This window comes from Bos indicus, chromosome 20 (genome assembly GCF_029378745.1).
Source record: "Bos indicus isolate NIAB-ARS_2022 breed Sahiwal x Tharparkar chromosome 20, NIAB-ARS_B.indTharparkar_mat_pri_1.0, whole genome shotgun sequence".
NCBI lineage: Eukaryota > Metazoa > Chordata > Mammalia > Artiodactyla > Bovidae > Bos > Bos indicus.
In genome coordinates, this window is record NC_091779.1 from 40,914,285 (window position 1) to 40,931,840 (window position 17,556).

General features: G+C 46.4%; 1 protein-coding gene and 1 long non-coding RNA gene across 3 annotated transcripts in view; one reads left to right on the forward strand and one right to left on the reverse strand.

Moving 5' to 3' along the window:
* The window catches only part of NPR3 (natriuretic peptide receptor 3), an 80,969-nt gene extending 69,017 nt beyond the window's left edge, over window positions 1-11,952 (reverse strand). Inside the window, exons 1-2 of one of the 2 annotated variants that reach the window (XM_070774790.1) lie at window positions 10,642-11,952; window positions 2,261-2,383 (exon numbers count right to left, since the gene is read on the reverse strand). In XM_070774790.1, the coding sequence (XP_070630891.1) occupies window positions 2,261-2,383; window positions 10,642-11,398 (880 nt within the window). In that variant the 5' untranslated portion in view covers window positions 11,399-11,952. The remainder of the gene's footprint in view (window positions 1-2,260; window positions 2,384-10,641) is intronic. The other variant, XM_070774788.1, reaches the window with a different exon arrangement.
* A 22-nt stretch (window positions 11,953-11,974) lies between these two features.
* LOC109574708 (uncharacterized) lies at window positions 11,975-13,224 on the forward strand. Its single transcript, XR_011562451.1, has 2 exons — window positions 11,975-12,821; window positions 13,003-13,224. It is a non-coding gene; the product is annotated as an uncharacterized lncRNA (long non-coding RNA).
* Window positions 13,225-17,556: the final 4,332 nt, after the last annotated feature.

A 17,556-nucleotide genomic window follows, 5' to 3' on the forward strand; every position in this document is an offset into this window, starting at 1 on the left:
AGGAGTGTGTCAAGGCTGTATATTGTCACCCTGTTTATTTAACTTACATGCAGAGTACATAATGAGAAATGCTGGGCTGGAGGAAGAACAAGCCAGAATCAAGATTTCTGGGAGAAATATCAATAACTTCAGATATGCAGATGACACCACCCTTATGGCAGAAAGAGAAGAAGAACTAAAGAGCCTCTTGATGAAAGTGAAAGAGGAGAGTGAAAAATCTGGCTTAAAACTCAACATTCAGAAAACTATGATTATGGCATCTGGTCCCATCACTTCATAGCAAATAGATGGGGAAACAGTGGAAACAGTGTCAGACTTTACATTTTTGGGGCTCCAAAATCACTGCAGATGGTGACTGCAGCCCTGAAATTAAAAGACGCTTACTCCTTGGAAGAAAAGTTATGACCAATCTAGACAGCATATTAAAAAGCAGAAACATTACTTTGCCAACAAAGGTCCATCTAGTCAAAGGTATGGTTTTTCCAACAGTAATGTATGAATGTGAGAGTTGGACTATAAAGAAAGCTGAGTGCCAAAGAATTGATGCTTTTGAGCTGTGGTGCTGGAAAAGACTCTTGAGAGTACCCTGGACTGCAAGGAGATCAAACCAGTCCATCCTAAAGGAAATCAGTCCTGAATATTCATTGGAAGGACTGATGCTGATGAAGCTGAAACTCTAATACTTTGGCCACCTGATGCGAAGAACTGACTCATTTGAAAAGACCCTGTTGCTGGGAAAGATTGAATGCAGAAGGAGAAGGGGACAACAGAGGATGAGATGGTTGGATGGCATCACCGACTCAATGGACATGGGTTTGGGTAAACTCCAGAAGTTGGTGATGGACCAGGAGGCCTGGCGTGCTGCAGTCCATGGGGTCACAAAGAGTCAGACACGACTGAGTGACTGAACTGACCTGATAGCTTAAGTAAGCCAGTGTACCAAAGCAGGAAACTGAGGCACATGCTCTAAGGTTTAGATCCCATCTGACTACACCTCAACTGCAATAGCAGGGAAGTGGAGCTCCATGCAAACATGCCATTTGTGATATACACACTTACAGTTTCCCTGTAACTGCCAGTGTGTGGTACCTGAGAAAATGCTTCATGGCCTTACACTGTTGACTTCAGAGAGAATCCTAATCACGCTTGGGAGGAAATGCTGTGACCTGTGATCTTGATGACTTAGACAGCCTCCATCGCAGGTACCTTGGGAACTTCTCCAGACCCATTTTAAGGAATTAAATGCTTTGGATCATATCTGTTAGTGGCCCCTGAACATTTTATAAGAGAAATTTAAGAGGGAGTAATCTGGAAGGGAAGCTGGCATGCTGTAGTCCATGGGGGCAAAGAGCCAGACAAGACTTAGTGAATGAACAACAACAACAACGATCTGGAAGGAAGAGGGGTTAGTAGCAGCAACTTCCAAAATATTTTACCTCAGTTTACAGAAATGGTTATTTATTTCTCGTTTCACATTATGGTTCATTACAAATATATGTGTGACATGTATAAATATATCCGCAGAAACATGCAATCACATTACTTAAAAGTTTTGTGAAACCATATGTATGCTATGTGTGACACGCTTTGACATGTTCTGTTATGTTGATGTGTTAGTCTATTCCATGCTTCTAAAATTTCCATCCAAATCTCGATAAAAATATTCCAGCAGTCCACCATGGTAGCAACCCAAAGTTGAAAATGCACTGGGAGGAGTCTTCAGGGCCTGGATTTATGATCATTTAGTCCCATAGACTCATAGGTGGTGCTATTTTTCTGCTCTGAATTCTCAGGGGAGAAAAACTTGAGAATTTAGGAGAAGTGGGAGTATTCAGAATCACAAATTTCCAAAATCCTATCTATGGAAAGGAAATCAACCATGAATACTCATTGGAAGGACTGATGCTGAAGCTGAAGCTCCAGTAATTTGGCCACCTGATGCAAAGACCCAACTCATCAGAAAAGACCCTGATGCTGGAAGAGATTGAAGGCAGGAGAAGAAGGAGGCAACAGAGGATGAGATGGCTGGATGGCTTCACGGACTCAAAGGACATGAGTTTGAGCAAACTCCAGGAGATACTGAAGGACAGGGAAGCCTGGTGTGCTGCAGTCCATGGGGTCGCAGAGTCAGACACAACTGAGCAACTGAACACCACCACCTATGGAAATCATATCGACTGAAACGAGTTATTGGCCCTGTCTCACAACCCCTTTTTGACAGCCTAGCAGCAGCAGGAGGGGAAACCAGAGGCAGAGTTACCATAGAAGGAGCTGTTGAAGAGCTCGATGTTGAAGAAGGCGTAGTCCCCGCTGGTCATTCCGTGCCTGTGCGCCGCCAGCATGATCCCCCGGATGGTGTCGCTACTCGCACACATGATCACCACTGTGGGGAGGAAAAAACGGATGCGTGAAATGGCCCTGCACAGAGGACAGCATCTGATGTGGACCAGGGCTCTGCTAAGGTCCTACAGAATCCTCACAAATTACTCATGAGTTACAAAGGGCAGAAGAGTAACTTGGCAGTGGAGAAAGCTATCTGTCACCACCACAACCAAGTGATGGATGCCAACGGTACCCACCATGTGAGCAGACTCATGAGCCCCCTGCTGTAACACATCAGGAGCCCCAAACCTCAAAACTGGCCACCTCAATCTAATCAGAGGGAAGCAGCTGCAAACCCAATTTGGGAGACAGTGACTAAAACAGTGAACCTACACCCTTTAAAATGGTCACTTTCATGAAAAACAAAAACGGCCTGAGACGTTCTAGACTAGCAGAGACTCAGGGAAACAGAAAGCTGAATGCACTGTGTGATCCTGGATTGGATCCTGGGCCTTAAAAATAATAATAATAAAAGTTTTTCTATAAAGGGCATTGTTGAGACAACTGGAGAAATTTGAATAAGTCTATAAAATGGATAATAGTATTATGTTTGTGTTAATGTTCTTGCTTTTCATAATTCTACTGTGGTTCTATGAGTGAATGTTCTTCTTCTTGGGAAGTGCACACTTCAATTTTTAGGGGTACAAAAGCATGATGACTGTACTTACCCTCAAATAGTTCATAAAAAGATAGCAATATTTGTGCATATATATGTACATGAGTATATATTTGGAAGGGGTAGGGGAGGGAAGGGAGAGATTTGGAATGACAAAGCATAGTGGCAGAACATTTACCACTAGTGAAAATCTGGGTGAAGGCAAGCCAGAGGTGCTTTATACTTTCCTACATCCTTTCCAAAAACACAAGATTATTTCAAAATAAATCTTTTTAAAATACTTCAAGTAAATTCCCAGATTGGCCCAATATAAGATAGTGAGACATGTCAACTGGTTTTTATACCTTACTAGCATAGTGGAGCGGAGAAGGCAATGGCAACCCACTCCAGTACTGTTGCCTGGAAAATCCCATGGACAGAGGAGCCTGGTGGGCTGCAGTCCATGGGGTCACTACTAGTCGGACACGACTGAGCGACTTCACTTTCACTTTTCACTTTCATGCATTGGAGAAGGAAATGGCAACCCACTCAGTGTTCTTGCCTGGAGAATCCCAGGGACGGGGGAGCCTGGTGGGCTTCCGTCTATGGGGTCGCACAGAGTCGGACACGACTGAAGCGACTTAGCAGCAGCAGAAGCAGCAGCATAGTGGTGCTAGTGGTAAAGAACCTGCCTGCCAATGCAGGAGGCATAAGAGAGACGCAGGTTCGATCCCTGGGTCTGGAAGATCCCCTGGAGGAGGGTATGGCAATCCACTCCAATATTCTTGCCTGAGAATCCCATGGACAAAGGAGCCTGGTGGGCTACAGTCCATGGGGTGGCAAAGAGTCGGCCACGACTGAAGAAACTTTAGCACAGCATAGCAAATACATTTTCCTCAGAAAACAACTCGAAGGGTTTTCATTTGGCAAATCAGAGGATGCAGCAGGTGGGACAGGCTTTCTGATGTTTGAGAACACTTTTTTTTAAAGCTGTCTCAACACATAGAGGAAATAGTTACCAAGATTCCAGGTCCCTTCCCACACGCTCTCGGTTCACATCCACACTGTCAGAGCCGAGAGGCCTTAAGCAGCTGCAGAATACTGTTCCCTGTCACGTAACAACTACAAGGGATGAAAGGGAAGAGAGACCTGGCCTTCATCCACTTATTTGGATCACTGTCGACGGCCCCTGACCCCCATGACAGCACCCGCTGTGCTTTTCTGCACAGACAGAGGAGAGGAGAGGCCTGGGTGCCATAACCGCATTATCACCACACGCGCCGGCCCCGTGCCGTGTGTTTGTTCTTTGTAAAAGCACGGGTGAGGAATGATGCAGAACAAACTTCAGGCTGTGCCAAAGCCGCCTTGGCAACCTGCGCCAAGGGCCAGGCGCTTGCTGACATTTCGTTTACTGCATAGGTTAATTCAGAGTGTTTGGTCATGACTCTGACATTTCTTACGACATAACAGCTCAAAGTACAGGCTGAAAGCTCTGCAGAGCAAGTTTTTAAAACCATACCAAACTTCTTAAGATGTCTAACTGCGGGAGTAAGTGCTGTTTGTGCCTGGAAATATAGTTATATATCTAGAATAAATAGTCGAATTCCAAGATGTATCAGTAACAAAGTTTTTGAAGAAATTTCTCATTACTCATTGTGACCTAAATGTTTGTTCTGCTCTCATTCGATTCTAGTCCCTTAAATGATAAGAACCTATGCATGTGCGTGAGCTATGTCACTTCAATCAAGCCTGACTCTTTGTGACCCCCATGGACTGTAGCCCACCAGGCTTCTCTGTCCAGGGGATTCTCCAGGCAAGAATACCGGAGTGGGTTGCTGTGCCCTCCTTCAGGGGATCTTCCCAATCCAGGGATCGAACCCACTTCTCTTAGTCTCCTTCATTGGCATGCAGGTTCTTTACCACTAGCACCACCAGGGAAGACAAAAGAGCCAAGGTGTCCCACAAAACAGCCTGGGCTAAGGCTGGACAAGTGGATCCCAAGAGGCTCCAGGAAGCTCTGGCTGACTGTCCAACTGCAGTCATCATTTTTCTATCAACTGACCATAGTCAAGAGTCTAGTTCTAGATCACTCCCCAACAGGACTCTGTTAGCACATAAAGTGTAGAGTCATTGTTTGGGGAAAAGAATTCTAATAACCTAACTTAGATATTTTTAGCTAATCTGAAATGAAGATTAATTTCAATGAGGACCAAAATAGTCACAAATATGTTTGTGTCAATATAGACCTGGAGGTGCCAATTAAGGAGCCAAATTGTAAACAGCAGGATGTTAGTAAGGATGCAAGAAGGATGAGGAGGGTCAGCTGAAGGGTCCAGGCATCCAAAGGCATCAGGCCTTGATAACCTGAAGCATCCATGGGAGAGCTACACCTGGCTCAGGTCCGAACAGTCTGTGTCCTCAGGCCGGAGCACATGCTTCCCCAAGCCCTAGATGGGCCGTGCCCTACACTGGCCTGTCACTTCTTTTCTATTTTTACAGCCCTGGCCCATCTCCTCTCTTTCCTCATCACCACCAAGATCAACCCCCTCCAATGGGCACATTCTTTCTTTAAATGTCAGTACCTGCTTAAACTGAGCAAGAGTGACCTGGAGCAGCACTGGGCCGATCTAAACAGTCTGGAATTATTTTAGATCTCAGCCATTTCATGACAAATGAAATGGACATGTGGACAAATGTAGTCCAGCTCTCAAAAGGAAATCCTAACTCCCAACTTCGTGGGCTAGGTATTGTTTTCCTTCCAGAAAAGAAAACCCATAGTGCACACTGTCACCCAGTTTAAGCTGGAGCAAACACTTAAAAACATTGGCCAAGCAGTCAGAACACAGAGTCCTTCTAGATTTGTGGGATGCTCCCCAATCTGTCATGGCTTTTTCATTCATGCCTAATTCAACAGCATGTATTTTTAGCAACACGCCTTTATACAATCTTTTGGAAGGTTTAAAATAGCGTTCACTAAAATAGCTTTCTCTTCTTCTCATGTTTCATCAGTTTACATAATGACTAATTAAACTGCATACTTATAATAAGTACAACTGGTATAAACAGATTTGTGAGAAGTGTGCTGGCAAACCTCAGAAAAGCAAGACTAGCTACCAGCTTTCACCAGCAGCCAAAAAAGTTTATAGAGAAAAGGAGAGCATCAGCTAATCCTGAAAGCTGCTTAAGTGGAGGTCAATTCAGATAATTCCTTCTGTACTTAAATAGATTTAAAATGTACGTATTTAAATATATACTTAAGCATATTAAATAAATAAATACTAATTTTGGGGGTCAAATTGTTAAAACTTCTAAAAGAGGAAATGGTGGTGTGAGTCCAAGTTTCCGGATAGGCTTTTGATCATTTTGCTCCATTTTTCCCTCCTTGCTGGAGAACTTGTGGGGTTCCATGTCACCCTCCACTCCCTGATTCCCACAGTGTCTTCTGTAAGTGGCTTCTCCCTATAGCAACACGTTCTTGCAATCACTTGCAAAGACGTGGCTAGAGAAGTCAATTTGGGGACCCCCGAAACAATCCAGGAAGCATATTTGAATGAGGGAGATACCCTTTCACCCATTTCAGCTTTCCATCTGGAGCAATCTCTAAGAGAAGGACACTCCTCATCTCCTTGTGTGCCTTCACTTACCCCCCTCTTCCCACCTCCAGAGGGAAAGGAGGGACCTGTCTGATGGCTGAGTCTAGAAGAGAAAACTGGGCATACTGGACTCAGCCCTTTCTTCCTCTTTGAGGTGCATCTGCTTGCAGAGAGCACACATCATGGGTAACTTTCGCCCTGTAGTGAGGTCTGTCCTGGAGTGGGGTGTGCCATACTAGCTGTGATTTAGAGGATGACCCAGCCGAATTCATGGGGAAAATAATAGCAGGCAGGCCCTTTTTGGTAACTGATCTAAATCCATGTTCTGCAATAGGTTTTTTATCAATAATAAAAATGATATTTTCATCTTCTCCAACTGATGCCTACATCCATCTTCTACTTAATTCTAAACTTAGAAGGGAAAAGAGATGTTTTTCCATGGAAGCAAAGCAAGATATGCCATGTGCTGCAAATTGAAAATATGACAGGAGAAATTTAAAACTAAAACTCAACAGTATTTGGGAGCATCCAAAGAAATAACTAAGTAAGAGGAACTTTTTTTAAATGACAGGTGGTAAATACAAGAAAAGGGATAACAAAAACAGAGTCTTGAATCAGAAAGTCTAACATCTTTGGTTAAAAACTCTGACCAAATGCTCGGTCATTTACCCCAGCCTATTCTAAAAATAAATCACTCTTGTATTGATTAAATGCTTTTATCACCATAGCTGTTATACAGGCCAAGAATAATGACATATTAATAACCAAAAAAGATAGAACTACAGTTCTTCATACAAAAATGTTGTGTGCACAATAATTCTGGTTCTGCATCTTATGATATGTATGACAAAGCAACTGCTCACTTTTATTGCTTGAAAAAATATTTTTAATGCCTCTTTATAAAAATAAATTTATTATTGAGTATTAAATATTGAGGGCATAGTTGACTTTTTAAAAACAATGTATGCTCACGTGCATGTATTTTAGTGATATACATTGGCTACGACTTGTGAGAAAAAAATGCTTATTATTGACTTTGATATTAAATCCCTAAGAAGAATAAATAATACCCCTCAGTGTTTAATTCTATAGCACACACATAGCCAAATTAAAATTTAGTCATATTATTGAAATGGTGGCATTATTAGTTTAACCCTTTAAGAGATTAAAACTTTTGTGATCTGATTTTAAAGGTGAACTTCAAGTCCAAAAAAAAAAAAAGTGCTAAAAATGTATCTCCAAAAGAGGGAGGAAAAAGACTCCCTAGTTCTATGATGTTTAATGTGGAATTTTCAAAGACAAAAACCGTTCCATTTTACACTTGAGTTGAGCAGAAATCAGAACCACCAAACACTGGTCTGAACAGGCCTGATTCTCACCCCACCTCTGTTTCACAGAGGAGGAAACTCTGAGAAAGTCAGGAAATGACTAGGGCAGGCCCTGCAGCAGTTGAGTGCAGCCGCCAGATCCAAAGGGTCTGCTTCTCACCTCTGGGTTCTCTTCCCACGGTGCGGTCTCACTTTGTGGGAAAGGATATTATCTCTGTAGATATGCCCTGACTGGGGATTCTCTGGCAGTTGGGTGGTAAAGAATCTGCCTGCCAAGCAGGAGACTTGGGTTCGATCTCTGGGTCAGGAAGATCCCCTGGAGAAGGAAATGTCAACCCACTCCAGTATTCTTTCCTGGAGAATCCCATTGACAGAGGAGCCTAGTGGGCTGCACACAGTCCATGGGAACGCAGAGTCAGACACAACTTAACAACAGACTACCCTGGCTACCCCCGTTATAACTGGAGTCTGATAGCAGCCCCAGCTCCCTGGCCAGTGAATGCCTGAGGCAGGCTAAGAGCTCTGAAAATTCAAACTCTACTCAGTCATTGTATTGGGCCCCTATTTAACCCATTAACCACTTTTGGTGAAGTACAGGTGATCAGTAAAACTTAAGAGACCCCCAGAGACAGCTGTTACCAAACATCTTTCTGTCTTGAGTGTAGGGAATTTCTGCTGAGGGAGGAGGGCTTAAGGGGAGAAATTATTTTCATTTTTTATTTCTGAACATCTGCCAAGTCACTGTCAGAAATATTTTTTAGAGTAAAAATGGTAACTTTATCACCTGCAAAACATACGGGTCAGCCAAGCAAACTGTGACCACTAAATTCAAACTTTGAAGAAAAAAAGTAAAGAAACTTGGGAACATCTGCTTTTTGGAATTGAAAAAATAGCCGCCGCAGACTGTAGCCCAAGCTCTTCGAAGCCCTCTAGCCCCACCCCTCCCTACCCTCTGGCTCAGCCACACACCATGTGAGGCCGAGGGGTTCCCGGTGGCCTCGATATGCCCTCATCCGGGCTGACCTCGACCACGAATCCCAGGCCACGTGCGCAGGGAGTCACGGCGGGCACTAAGACCTTCAGGGCGGTGGCAGCACAAACACGTTGGCCAACCGCGGTTCTTGCCGGTAGGGGGACACACCCCCATCCCCAGCCCAAGCTGGGAAGTCTAGCTCCAAGCCCTTGAGAGCCGAGAGCTGAAGAACGCTTTTCGGGGTCTGCAGTGACCTGGGGACTGAGAACAGGAAAGAAGTAGATGTGATTTTCTCGGCCCGGCGTGGCGAATCCGCCGCCCTTGAATACAAGTGCCCTTTTTCATAATCAGCAAAGCCGGCGCCCTGCCTGCTTGGCTGGCAGGAACTCGGCGCAGACAGCCTGGAGTACGAACGCTCAAAACTTGGCCATGCCTCCCCTCTGTCAACACCTCGCGCCTCTTCACTCTAAAGAATGCGGTTCACTCCGAGTGCGGGGTGGCCAAATTGGGAAGGGGATGGCCGCAGAGCCCTCTTCCGCGGCGTCTTTACCCTCTCTCACCTGTTCCCGAGACCCCTTGCCTCCGGTTGCGCTGATCCCATGGCCAGCGCCCAGGTGACCAGCCATGCCAAGTCGTAGGCTAACCCTGCGCCTGGCTCTGCCCCTCTCCCCTTCCGTCTCCCCGCGTGGGTAGTGGGGAGCTTTACTGGGATTGCGCCACTGACAATCCAGGCGCGTGAGCGCTGAGCGGGAGCCGGCGGGATCCCGCGAGCGAGCGTTTGCACCCCAAACCTGACACTGGTAAGGAGGGAACTGCGCTATGCTGGGTTCTCCGCCCGCCTTCGCACAGATCTACTGGGCAGTAAAATGAGCCGCATTGGGGGCTTCTGCGATTCTGTATCCGTGACCACCCACTTCTCCTCCCATCCCCTAGAACCACAGCCACTATCCTCAACCTTGAGCTCCAAACCCCCACAGACCCACAGAGAAAACTAGAGAGGGAAAGGAGGTCCAGTGCCCGCTTCTCCAGCGCGCGCGCTCTCCCAAAGCCTAGCTGCTGGCGCACTGGAGACCACGACGCTGAACGCGCAGGGGGCAATGGGTGTCACCAGGGTCCAGACACTGCAAGGCATTTTTTATGGAAACCACAGAAGCCCGTTTATACGGGGCTGGAGGGGCCATGGAAGGAATGAGAAGGCCGATACAATGAGTCTTTAAAAGAAAGCTGAGGTCTGTGGAAGGAGCAGCAAGGGAAATCCGGAGACCGGAGCTGACCATGAGGCGGAGCGCGGGCTGTGGAACTCAGTGTACGCTTCCTCGCTAGGAGCCGGCGCACGTCGGAAAAGGACCCGGTAACAAGTTCTTTGGCCCTTGTCACGCTTTGAGACTGTAGTTGGAGGCGGGTTCCCGCAGTGAGCCCCTAACTCGGGGCCGGACACAGAAGAACGAGAAAGAAAAAACCCAAGAGGTTTGACAGCACCTGTTGGACCAGGGCACGAGCCCGGGAAGTCTGCCTGCTCACATGCCCCACCCACAGGCTTCATCACTTCCCCAGGACCCTCTACGTACACCCCACCATAACCATGGGTATGGTCGAAGGTCGTCGCAGCCAGACTACGCACACTCGGGCGAGTCCCGGTGGGCGCTCCCTACCCTGATCCTCAGTGCAGCAGGGAGTAGTGGGGTCTCCAGGGGAGCCAACAGGCATGTAGGGAGAGCCTCGGAAAGGGGCTGGGTTAGGGCCCGGGACCCGGGGCGCACTGCTGCTCACCTCGCTCACTGGCCTGGATGTGGCGCACGATGTCCTCCAGATCCAAGTCTTTGGTCTCATCGAAATTGTAGGCGGACGTGTGCAAGCCTTCCTCCTGGAAGACCTCATGGACCCCCTCGAGGGTGAAGAAGCAGTTCCGCTCCAGCTTGTCGTCGCTGTAGACCAGCACGGCGCGGCTCCACTGGTGGTGGCGGAACAGGGCGAGCATCATCTCGCCCATCTTGGCGTACGAGGGTGCCACGCGCGTAAGGTGCGAGTACTCCGTGTCCTTATGCTGGAAGCCGGCTGCCAGGGCCCCGGCAGACAGCATGGGGAGGTCCCAGTGCGACGCTAGCCGAGCCACCGGCGCCGCCGCGTACTCGCACACCGGCCCCAGGATGAGATCCGGCTTGGCTCCCCGCGCCGCCGCCACGCGGTCCACCAGGCTGAAGAGTGCGCGGTTGCCGCAGTCCGAGTCTTCGTAGGCCACCTGGAAGCGAGTGCCGGCTGGCAGGAGCCGCCGCCCGGTCGCGTTGCCCTCCACGCTGCGCAGCGCGTACTCTATGGCCGGTCGCACCCGAGCAAGGGAGAACAGGTAAGAGTCGTCCTGGGGCAACAGCACCAGAACCTCGATCTTCTGCGGCGGCAGTGCCTCTCTCTCCCGGCGCCCGCGGCCCGGGCCCGCGCCCCCTCTGCCACCGCCGCCAGTGCAGTCGGCCAGTAACGCCCAACCGAGCAGGACGCACGCGGAGAAAGTGAGCACCAGTAGGGACGGCATCGTGCCGCAGGAAAGCGCCTGCCCTCGCTGCGGACTCGCCCTCTGCCCCCCACCCACCCTACCTCTTAACTCCCCACTCCTCTCCGAGGTTCCTGCGCCCCCTTGGGCGCTCTAAGAAAAAATAAAAGAATACCCCCTTCACTAACTCGCCAAAAGAGAGGAAGAGTCCTCCTTTGCAATGCCACTCGTTTAAAAAAAAAAAAGAAAGAAGACAGAAAGAAAAAGAAAAAGTTAACTGGGTGTAAACCTGTACTCCTATAGTATATTTATATATATATACTTTTTATAAATACATAGATTAGCCCTCCCTTGATATATACTATTTTGCTTAGAGGTGGCTTCTTATATGGGCGTTGCTAAGGTTGCTTTGGAAAGAGCATTTGTAAAAGAAGAAAAAGTTAGACTTGTCCAAGTGCTTGTAATTGACGGTGCATCTCCCTCGCGTTTGATCTCATTGATTCGCGCCGGTTCCCGGATCCATAACCCGCGTTTAAATAGCGTGGCAGCGGCGGAGCGTGTTACCACACAAGGCGCGCAGAGGCCGGGCTGGTATTTCCAGCGGGTGGGGAGGGTGGGGGTGGGGAGCAGTGGGGGCTGGGCTAGGGGAGTCTCTTATTAACATTCTTACATCAGGACTCCTCCTCCCCGCACCCCTACTCTTCCCACCCCTTCCCTGTCCCTCACTCCCACTCCCCGCCAGTCCTTTTGCGTTTTCCTTAAAGCCGCAATCGCTCACTTCTACAGCCGCGGAAGCCCCCACAAAGCTACACCGCCACCAGGGTCCCCGCCTCTCCCTGGCCCGGCACGCGGCAGCTCTTTCTCCAGCTCCGGGCTTTAAAAATGGAAATGTGTTTGAAAGTAAAGAAACACGCGCAGACACACACACACACACACACACACACACACGCCTTGCAAAAAAAAAAAAAAAACAGGATTAAGGGAAAGGGATGGCCCCAGAAATTGGTGGTTTGGTTGACAAACAAACAAACAAACACCCTAGGTCCCGTTTGCTCTCACCTCTCTCTCACTCCAGCCACAATCTCTCCAGACGCGCCTACTTGGGACGGGCTCTCGACCTTCGCGGTCCCCTGGCGCAAGGTCAGGAAACAGGGACCAAGGTCCCGGGGCAGACGGCTGGGTCGAGGGCCTGGAACGCCTAGCTGCCGGGCGTCCTCGCCCCACTTCTTCCCCCGCTCCCCACCCTTGGCGGCCACCTCCCCGCGAGCCCCGCGGGTTCGCGCCGGAGTCGCCGTGCCGCGCGGGATCCAGTGTCCCAGCGCACCCACATCTCCCGCGGCGCGCAGCGAGCAGAAAAGCGAAACTTGTTGCTTCCAAAGGGAAAAACGGTTCTTCTGAAGGTAGCAGAAAGCTTGAAAAGCATCTCCAAGGCGTCCTCTGGGCTTTATGTGCTAAGCTAAGCCAGGTAACTAAATAAAGAGACCTTCTCCCTAAAGCTTCACCCCTGAGGGTCCCCCGGGTGCAGGCGCGTCATCAGCGGCCATCCGTGCGCTCGGAAATCCCAACGCTTCTCCCCGGTGCTCCGGATCCTGCAATGCGGAGGAAGGACCTGCGGCCAACACTCAGTCGCTTGTCACTTGTCACAGGCAGGCACAGCAGCGGGGGAAACGAGGATGGACACGGTCGTGGAGAAGTTGGTGGCCGGAGGAGCTTCCCCAGGGTCCGCCGAGCTGCAGGGCAGGTTCAAAGGGAACTTGACCCTTCGATCGTGGTAACGCGCCGAGGTCATTTGCAGTATGAACGTGCTATATTCGATTGGTGAATTCTGATATTTAAGTCCCACAAATTAAAATAAATTAGAAAATGTTTTCAAAGGTCTTTCATTTGACTGGGCATCCGTGTCCACAAATTTCTATTCGTCTTAGACCAACGCCCTCTTTCGGCAGAAACTTGTAGCCGACTTGTATCCCCGATGCCATCATCCCGAGTTCGCTTTTTTGGTCTTTTTTTTTTTTTTTTTTTTTAGTTTTGTTGAAAGCCGAGGCCTCAAAGAGCAATCGCTCTCTTTTATGAGGATGAAAAAGGTAAATTGGGGCTTCCGGAGATGTTACAACTTGAGGCATCAGCGCTCATCAGCCTTACCAGCACCCTCCTTATCGCTCTTTCTGGCACCATAAATATAATGATGAGTAACGTTTCACCCTGCAGGGCTTTTAGATTTTGCACTGCGATCCCTGAATCTTCAAGTAGGATCTTCTAACTCCTGTGAAAACTTTCATTTATCTTATTAGAGCTGCTAACCGGTAATAAACGAGGCATCCGTATACAATTTAATTCCACAAAAAAACGTAGTTTTCACACACTGGAAATTAAGATTTAGGGCTTTTCACAGTGATTTAAAAAAAAAAAAAATCCCCCCTGAACTCCTAGGAAGGAAAGAGAGAGAAAGAAGAAAGAAGGAACGGAGGGAAGGAAGGGAGAGAGGGAGAGAGAGAGGCTAAATCCCGAATTCCAAGGGTCTTAATAGATTTCGAAACTGGTTGCCAGGAGACGTGGAGGAACCAGGGTTTGCTATTACTGCTCGCTCTGCTCTGTGTCTGGGGAACACTGGGCAATGGCGATTTGATGCTGCGCCTGGTGTAGCATAGCTTAGTCGGAAGGGCTGGGGTGACCCCGGGCAAGAACGCCTCTCCCCCTGCAGGCGCTGCCCATTCGCGCCAAGGGTCACGGGCAGGGCAATGCCTTTACGGTGGAGTGAGTATCACAGCCTCTGAGTGGCCTTTGCATCAGAGTTCTCAGCTTCCAGTTTGTCATTCAAGAGCCCTGACAAACTAAGCCCTGTAAGGGAAGAGCCCCCAAACTAGGCAGCTGAACCAGAGAATCCAGTGCTCAAAACATCCCTTACATTTTTCCATTGAGCAGAAATTAGGATGTATTTATTGAGGTATAATTGACATATGACATTATATTAACCTCAGGGATATAACGCAATGATTTGATATTTGTATATACTATGAAATCATCTCCACAACTCTAGTTGACATCATCACCATGTAGTTAGAAAACAAAAATTTTGTGTGATGAGAACTTTAGTATCTGCTCTTCACAACTTTCAAGTATGTCATATAGCGTTACTAGCTGTAGTCACTATGCTGTACAGTACATTGCCATGACTCAATCATTTTATAGAAATTAGGATTTTTTTTAAGTTTTTCAAATGAAAATAGGCACAAGATTATAGGAAGAACTGCCAAGTAATATAAGTATATGGACTTAACATTATCAGTTTATTCTCTTTCCATCAGACTTACCCTGGCAGCTGAGAGTGTGTGTGAGTATCATGGAGTTCTCCAATCTTATGGCTGGAAAAATTTTCAGTTCAGCTCAGTAGCTCAGTTGTGTCCGACTCTTTGCAACCCCATGAATCGCAGCACGCCAGGCCTCCCTGTCCATCACCAACTCCGGGAGTCCACTCAAACTCATGTCCATCAAGTCCATAATGCCATCCAGCCATCTCATCCTCTGTCGTCCCCTTCTCCTCCTGCCCCCAATCCCTCCCAGCATCAGAGTCTTTTCCAATGAGTCAACTCTTCGCATAAGGTGGCCAATGTATTGGAGTTTCAGCTTTAGCATCAGCCCTTCCAATGAACACCCAGGACTGATATCCTTTAGAATGGACTGGTTGGATCTCCTTAGAAGTCACCTAACCTGAGACATTTTGCTCTCTACGTGAGGAATCTAGGCCAAATAATATAAATGTCATACTTATATGCCTCTTCACCCCCTGGAAGATAATTTTTAATGGCACTGAATTAGAAATGAATATTTATTACAGCATGTAAAAAAGGGTTGGGAACAAAGCTTAATGCCATTTAAGAGTAACACATTTTATATCAAAAATTTATTTTATATGTTGCTATTTTGAAAACTTGCAGCATAGTAAGAAAGATACTAATAGATTGTAGTCTAATTTTTGCAGCATCATGATCATAAAGATGAATCAAACCATGTAGGTAGGAAAAAAGAAAAAAGGAGTAACTCATGCCTTGGACTCGATTTTTAAACATTATTCTCTTCAGTTCTGTAAAACACTGAAATGGGAGGCAGGAGTGGGAGAGAGAAGCACTTTTTTTAACGTTCAAAAGATTACTAACCTTTTCACTCAATGCATTCTTTCTGACTACAATTCCAAATGAAAACAAAAGAAAGTTACAGGGAAATGCTGCAAAATAAAATTAGCCAAATGAAAAGCGATGTTAGCCCTAAATGTGATATTATAGAAACCAACACACTTTTAATAAGATTTAGATCTCTTGTCATCAATATCTATAAATCTTGTTTTTTAACTTTATTATTAAAATCAAGTGGCAAGTTTTCTATGAAGTATTCAGCTGTTTTTTTCCATCTGTGAAATGAAATCATGTCTCTATGGCATTACTCTGCCAACAGGAAAAACAACATTCTATAGGGAACCTCAACCAGCCATTGTTTGAAATATACATGCCATCAGAACGAAGTTTTCTCCACCAGTTGTCACAGTCTGTACCATCTCCCTCAGAAGCCTGGCTGCAATTTCTAAAGTGACTTTCAAAATGACTCTCCTTTTCCTTGTTAAGCCAGCCCTGAAGTCATATTGAAGAATAATGCTATGAAGCCTGTAGCCCACAAAGAAAGTATCTTATGGGAACAGAATTGTTGAAAACACACTTCCCCCTAGAGGCAGAAAACATGAAAGAATATTACATGTAATTCAAGAAGATTTCTGTAATTCAATGAGTGCTGAGATTTTGTTTTTAACATACAGTTGATTCTTTAGAGGGAGATATGGGAAGAAAATCAATAAATGGCCAAAAAATTAAATTGAAAACTTACCTCTAGGTTTTAGCTTTCCTTAGCAGAGACTTTGTTAATTGATCTCTTCCCTTCTTTTATACAAATCTACAGTTTTTTTTCCCAGCACTATAATAATAGCAATTACATATATTTATTTAAATTTAAACTTATGATTTAATTTCATCAGAAAATGCAGTTAAGTGTGGTCTCGAAGGACCCTTTTGAAAATGCAGCTCCAGTAGATTTAGCTCCTTATTGCCAGTTTTGTTTCTGTATTACAATGTATTTGTAACTGTCCTCCTCACTTTCCATCAACCGCAATCTCTCTTCATTTCTTTGTAAATCTTCTGAGATAGAATGACATTAGAAACATTTCTGAAAAATGTAGAACTCAAATGTGATTTAGTCTGAATTTCTGGCATGAGGTTTTCTGGGATTGGCAAGCTACATCAAGAATTCTCACCATTGATTTATAGACCAGTTATTTAATATAAATCATGAGATTCACAAAGATAAGTGTATGTGCCTCAACTCCATCCATGCCAATTCTGACTCCATTTAATTGGTTTACATAGTTGTACATGGCGTTATGTCAAAAAGGACTTAAGAAGGCATGTAAAAATATGAAACGGGATTTTAGAGAATTTTCCTCAGGGCAAAGTGCATAGTCGTTGCATCCTACTCTCTTTTTTTTCTTAAGGTTTTACTGACTATTCCAAACTTCAGCAATCACTTCTTCCATCTGAGTTCCCACAGCATCCTTTGGGGTCGTGATCACATGTGATTTTATTTCCAGAAATTTTATTTTCATTTACAAGGAGCCAGTCTGGGTGGGGATCCAGTTCTCAGGGCAATATCCTGTGGGAATAAAAGGCATTTAGAAGTCTCACAATGTGTCCCAAGGTTATCTCCTCACCTATCTGCACTTTCGGAGAAGGCAATGGCACCCCACTCCAGTACTCTTGCCTGGAAAATCCCAAGGACAGAGGAGCCTGGTAGGCTGCAGTCCATGGGGTCGCTAAGAGTCAGACATGACTGAGCGACTTCACTTTCACTTTTCACTTTCATGCACTGGAGAAGGCAATGGCAACCCACTCCAGTGTTCTTGCCTGGAGAATCCCAGGGACGGGGCAGCCTAGTGGGCTTCCGTCTATGGGGTCGCACAGAGTTGGATACGACTGCAGCGACTTAGCAGTAGCAGCAGCATCTGCCCTTTAGTTTTCCCTTTCCCTCAGTTTTCCCCTCCTAAAATGGAGATAATAATCTTGTCCTGGTGTTGTAGAAAAGCCAGAAAAATAAAAAAAAGATGTGCAGTGCTTTGTGTAAGTAGGAAATTAATAAATAGCAGCTGTTATTACATTCCCTTC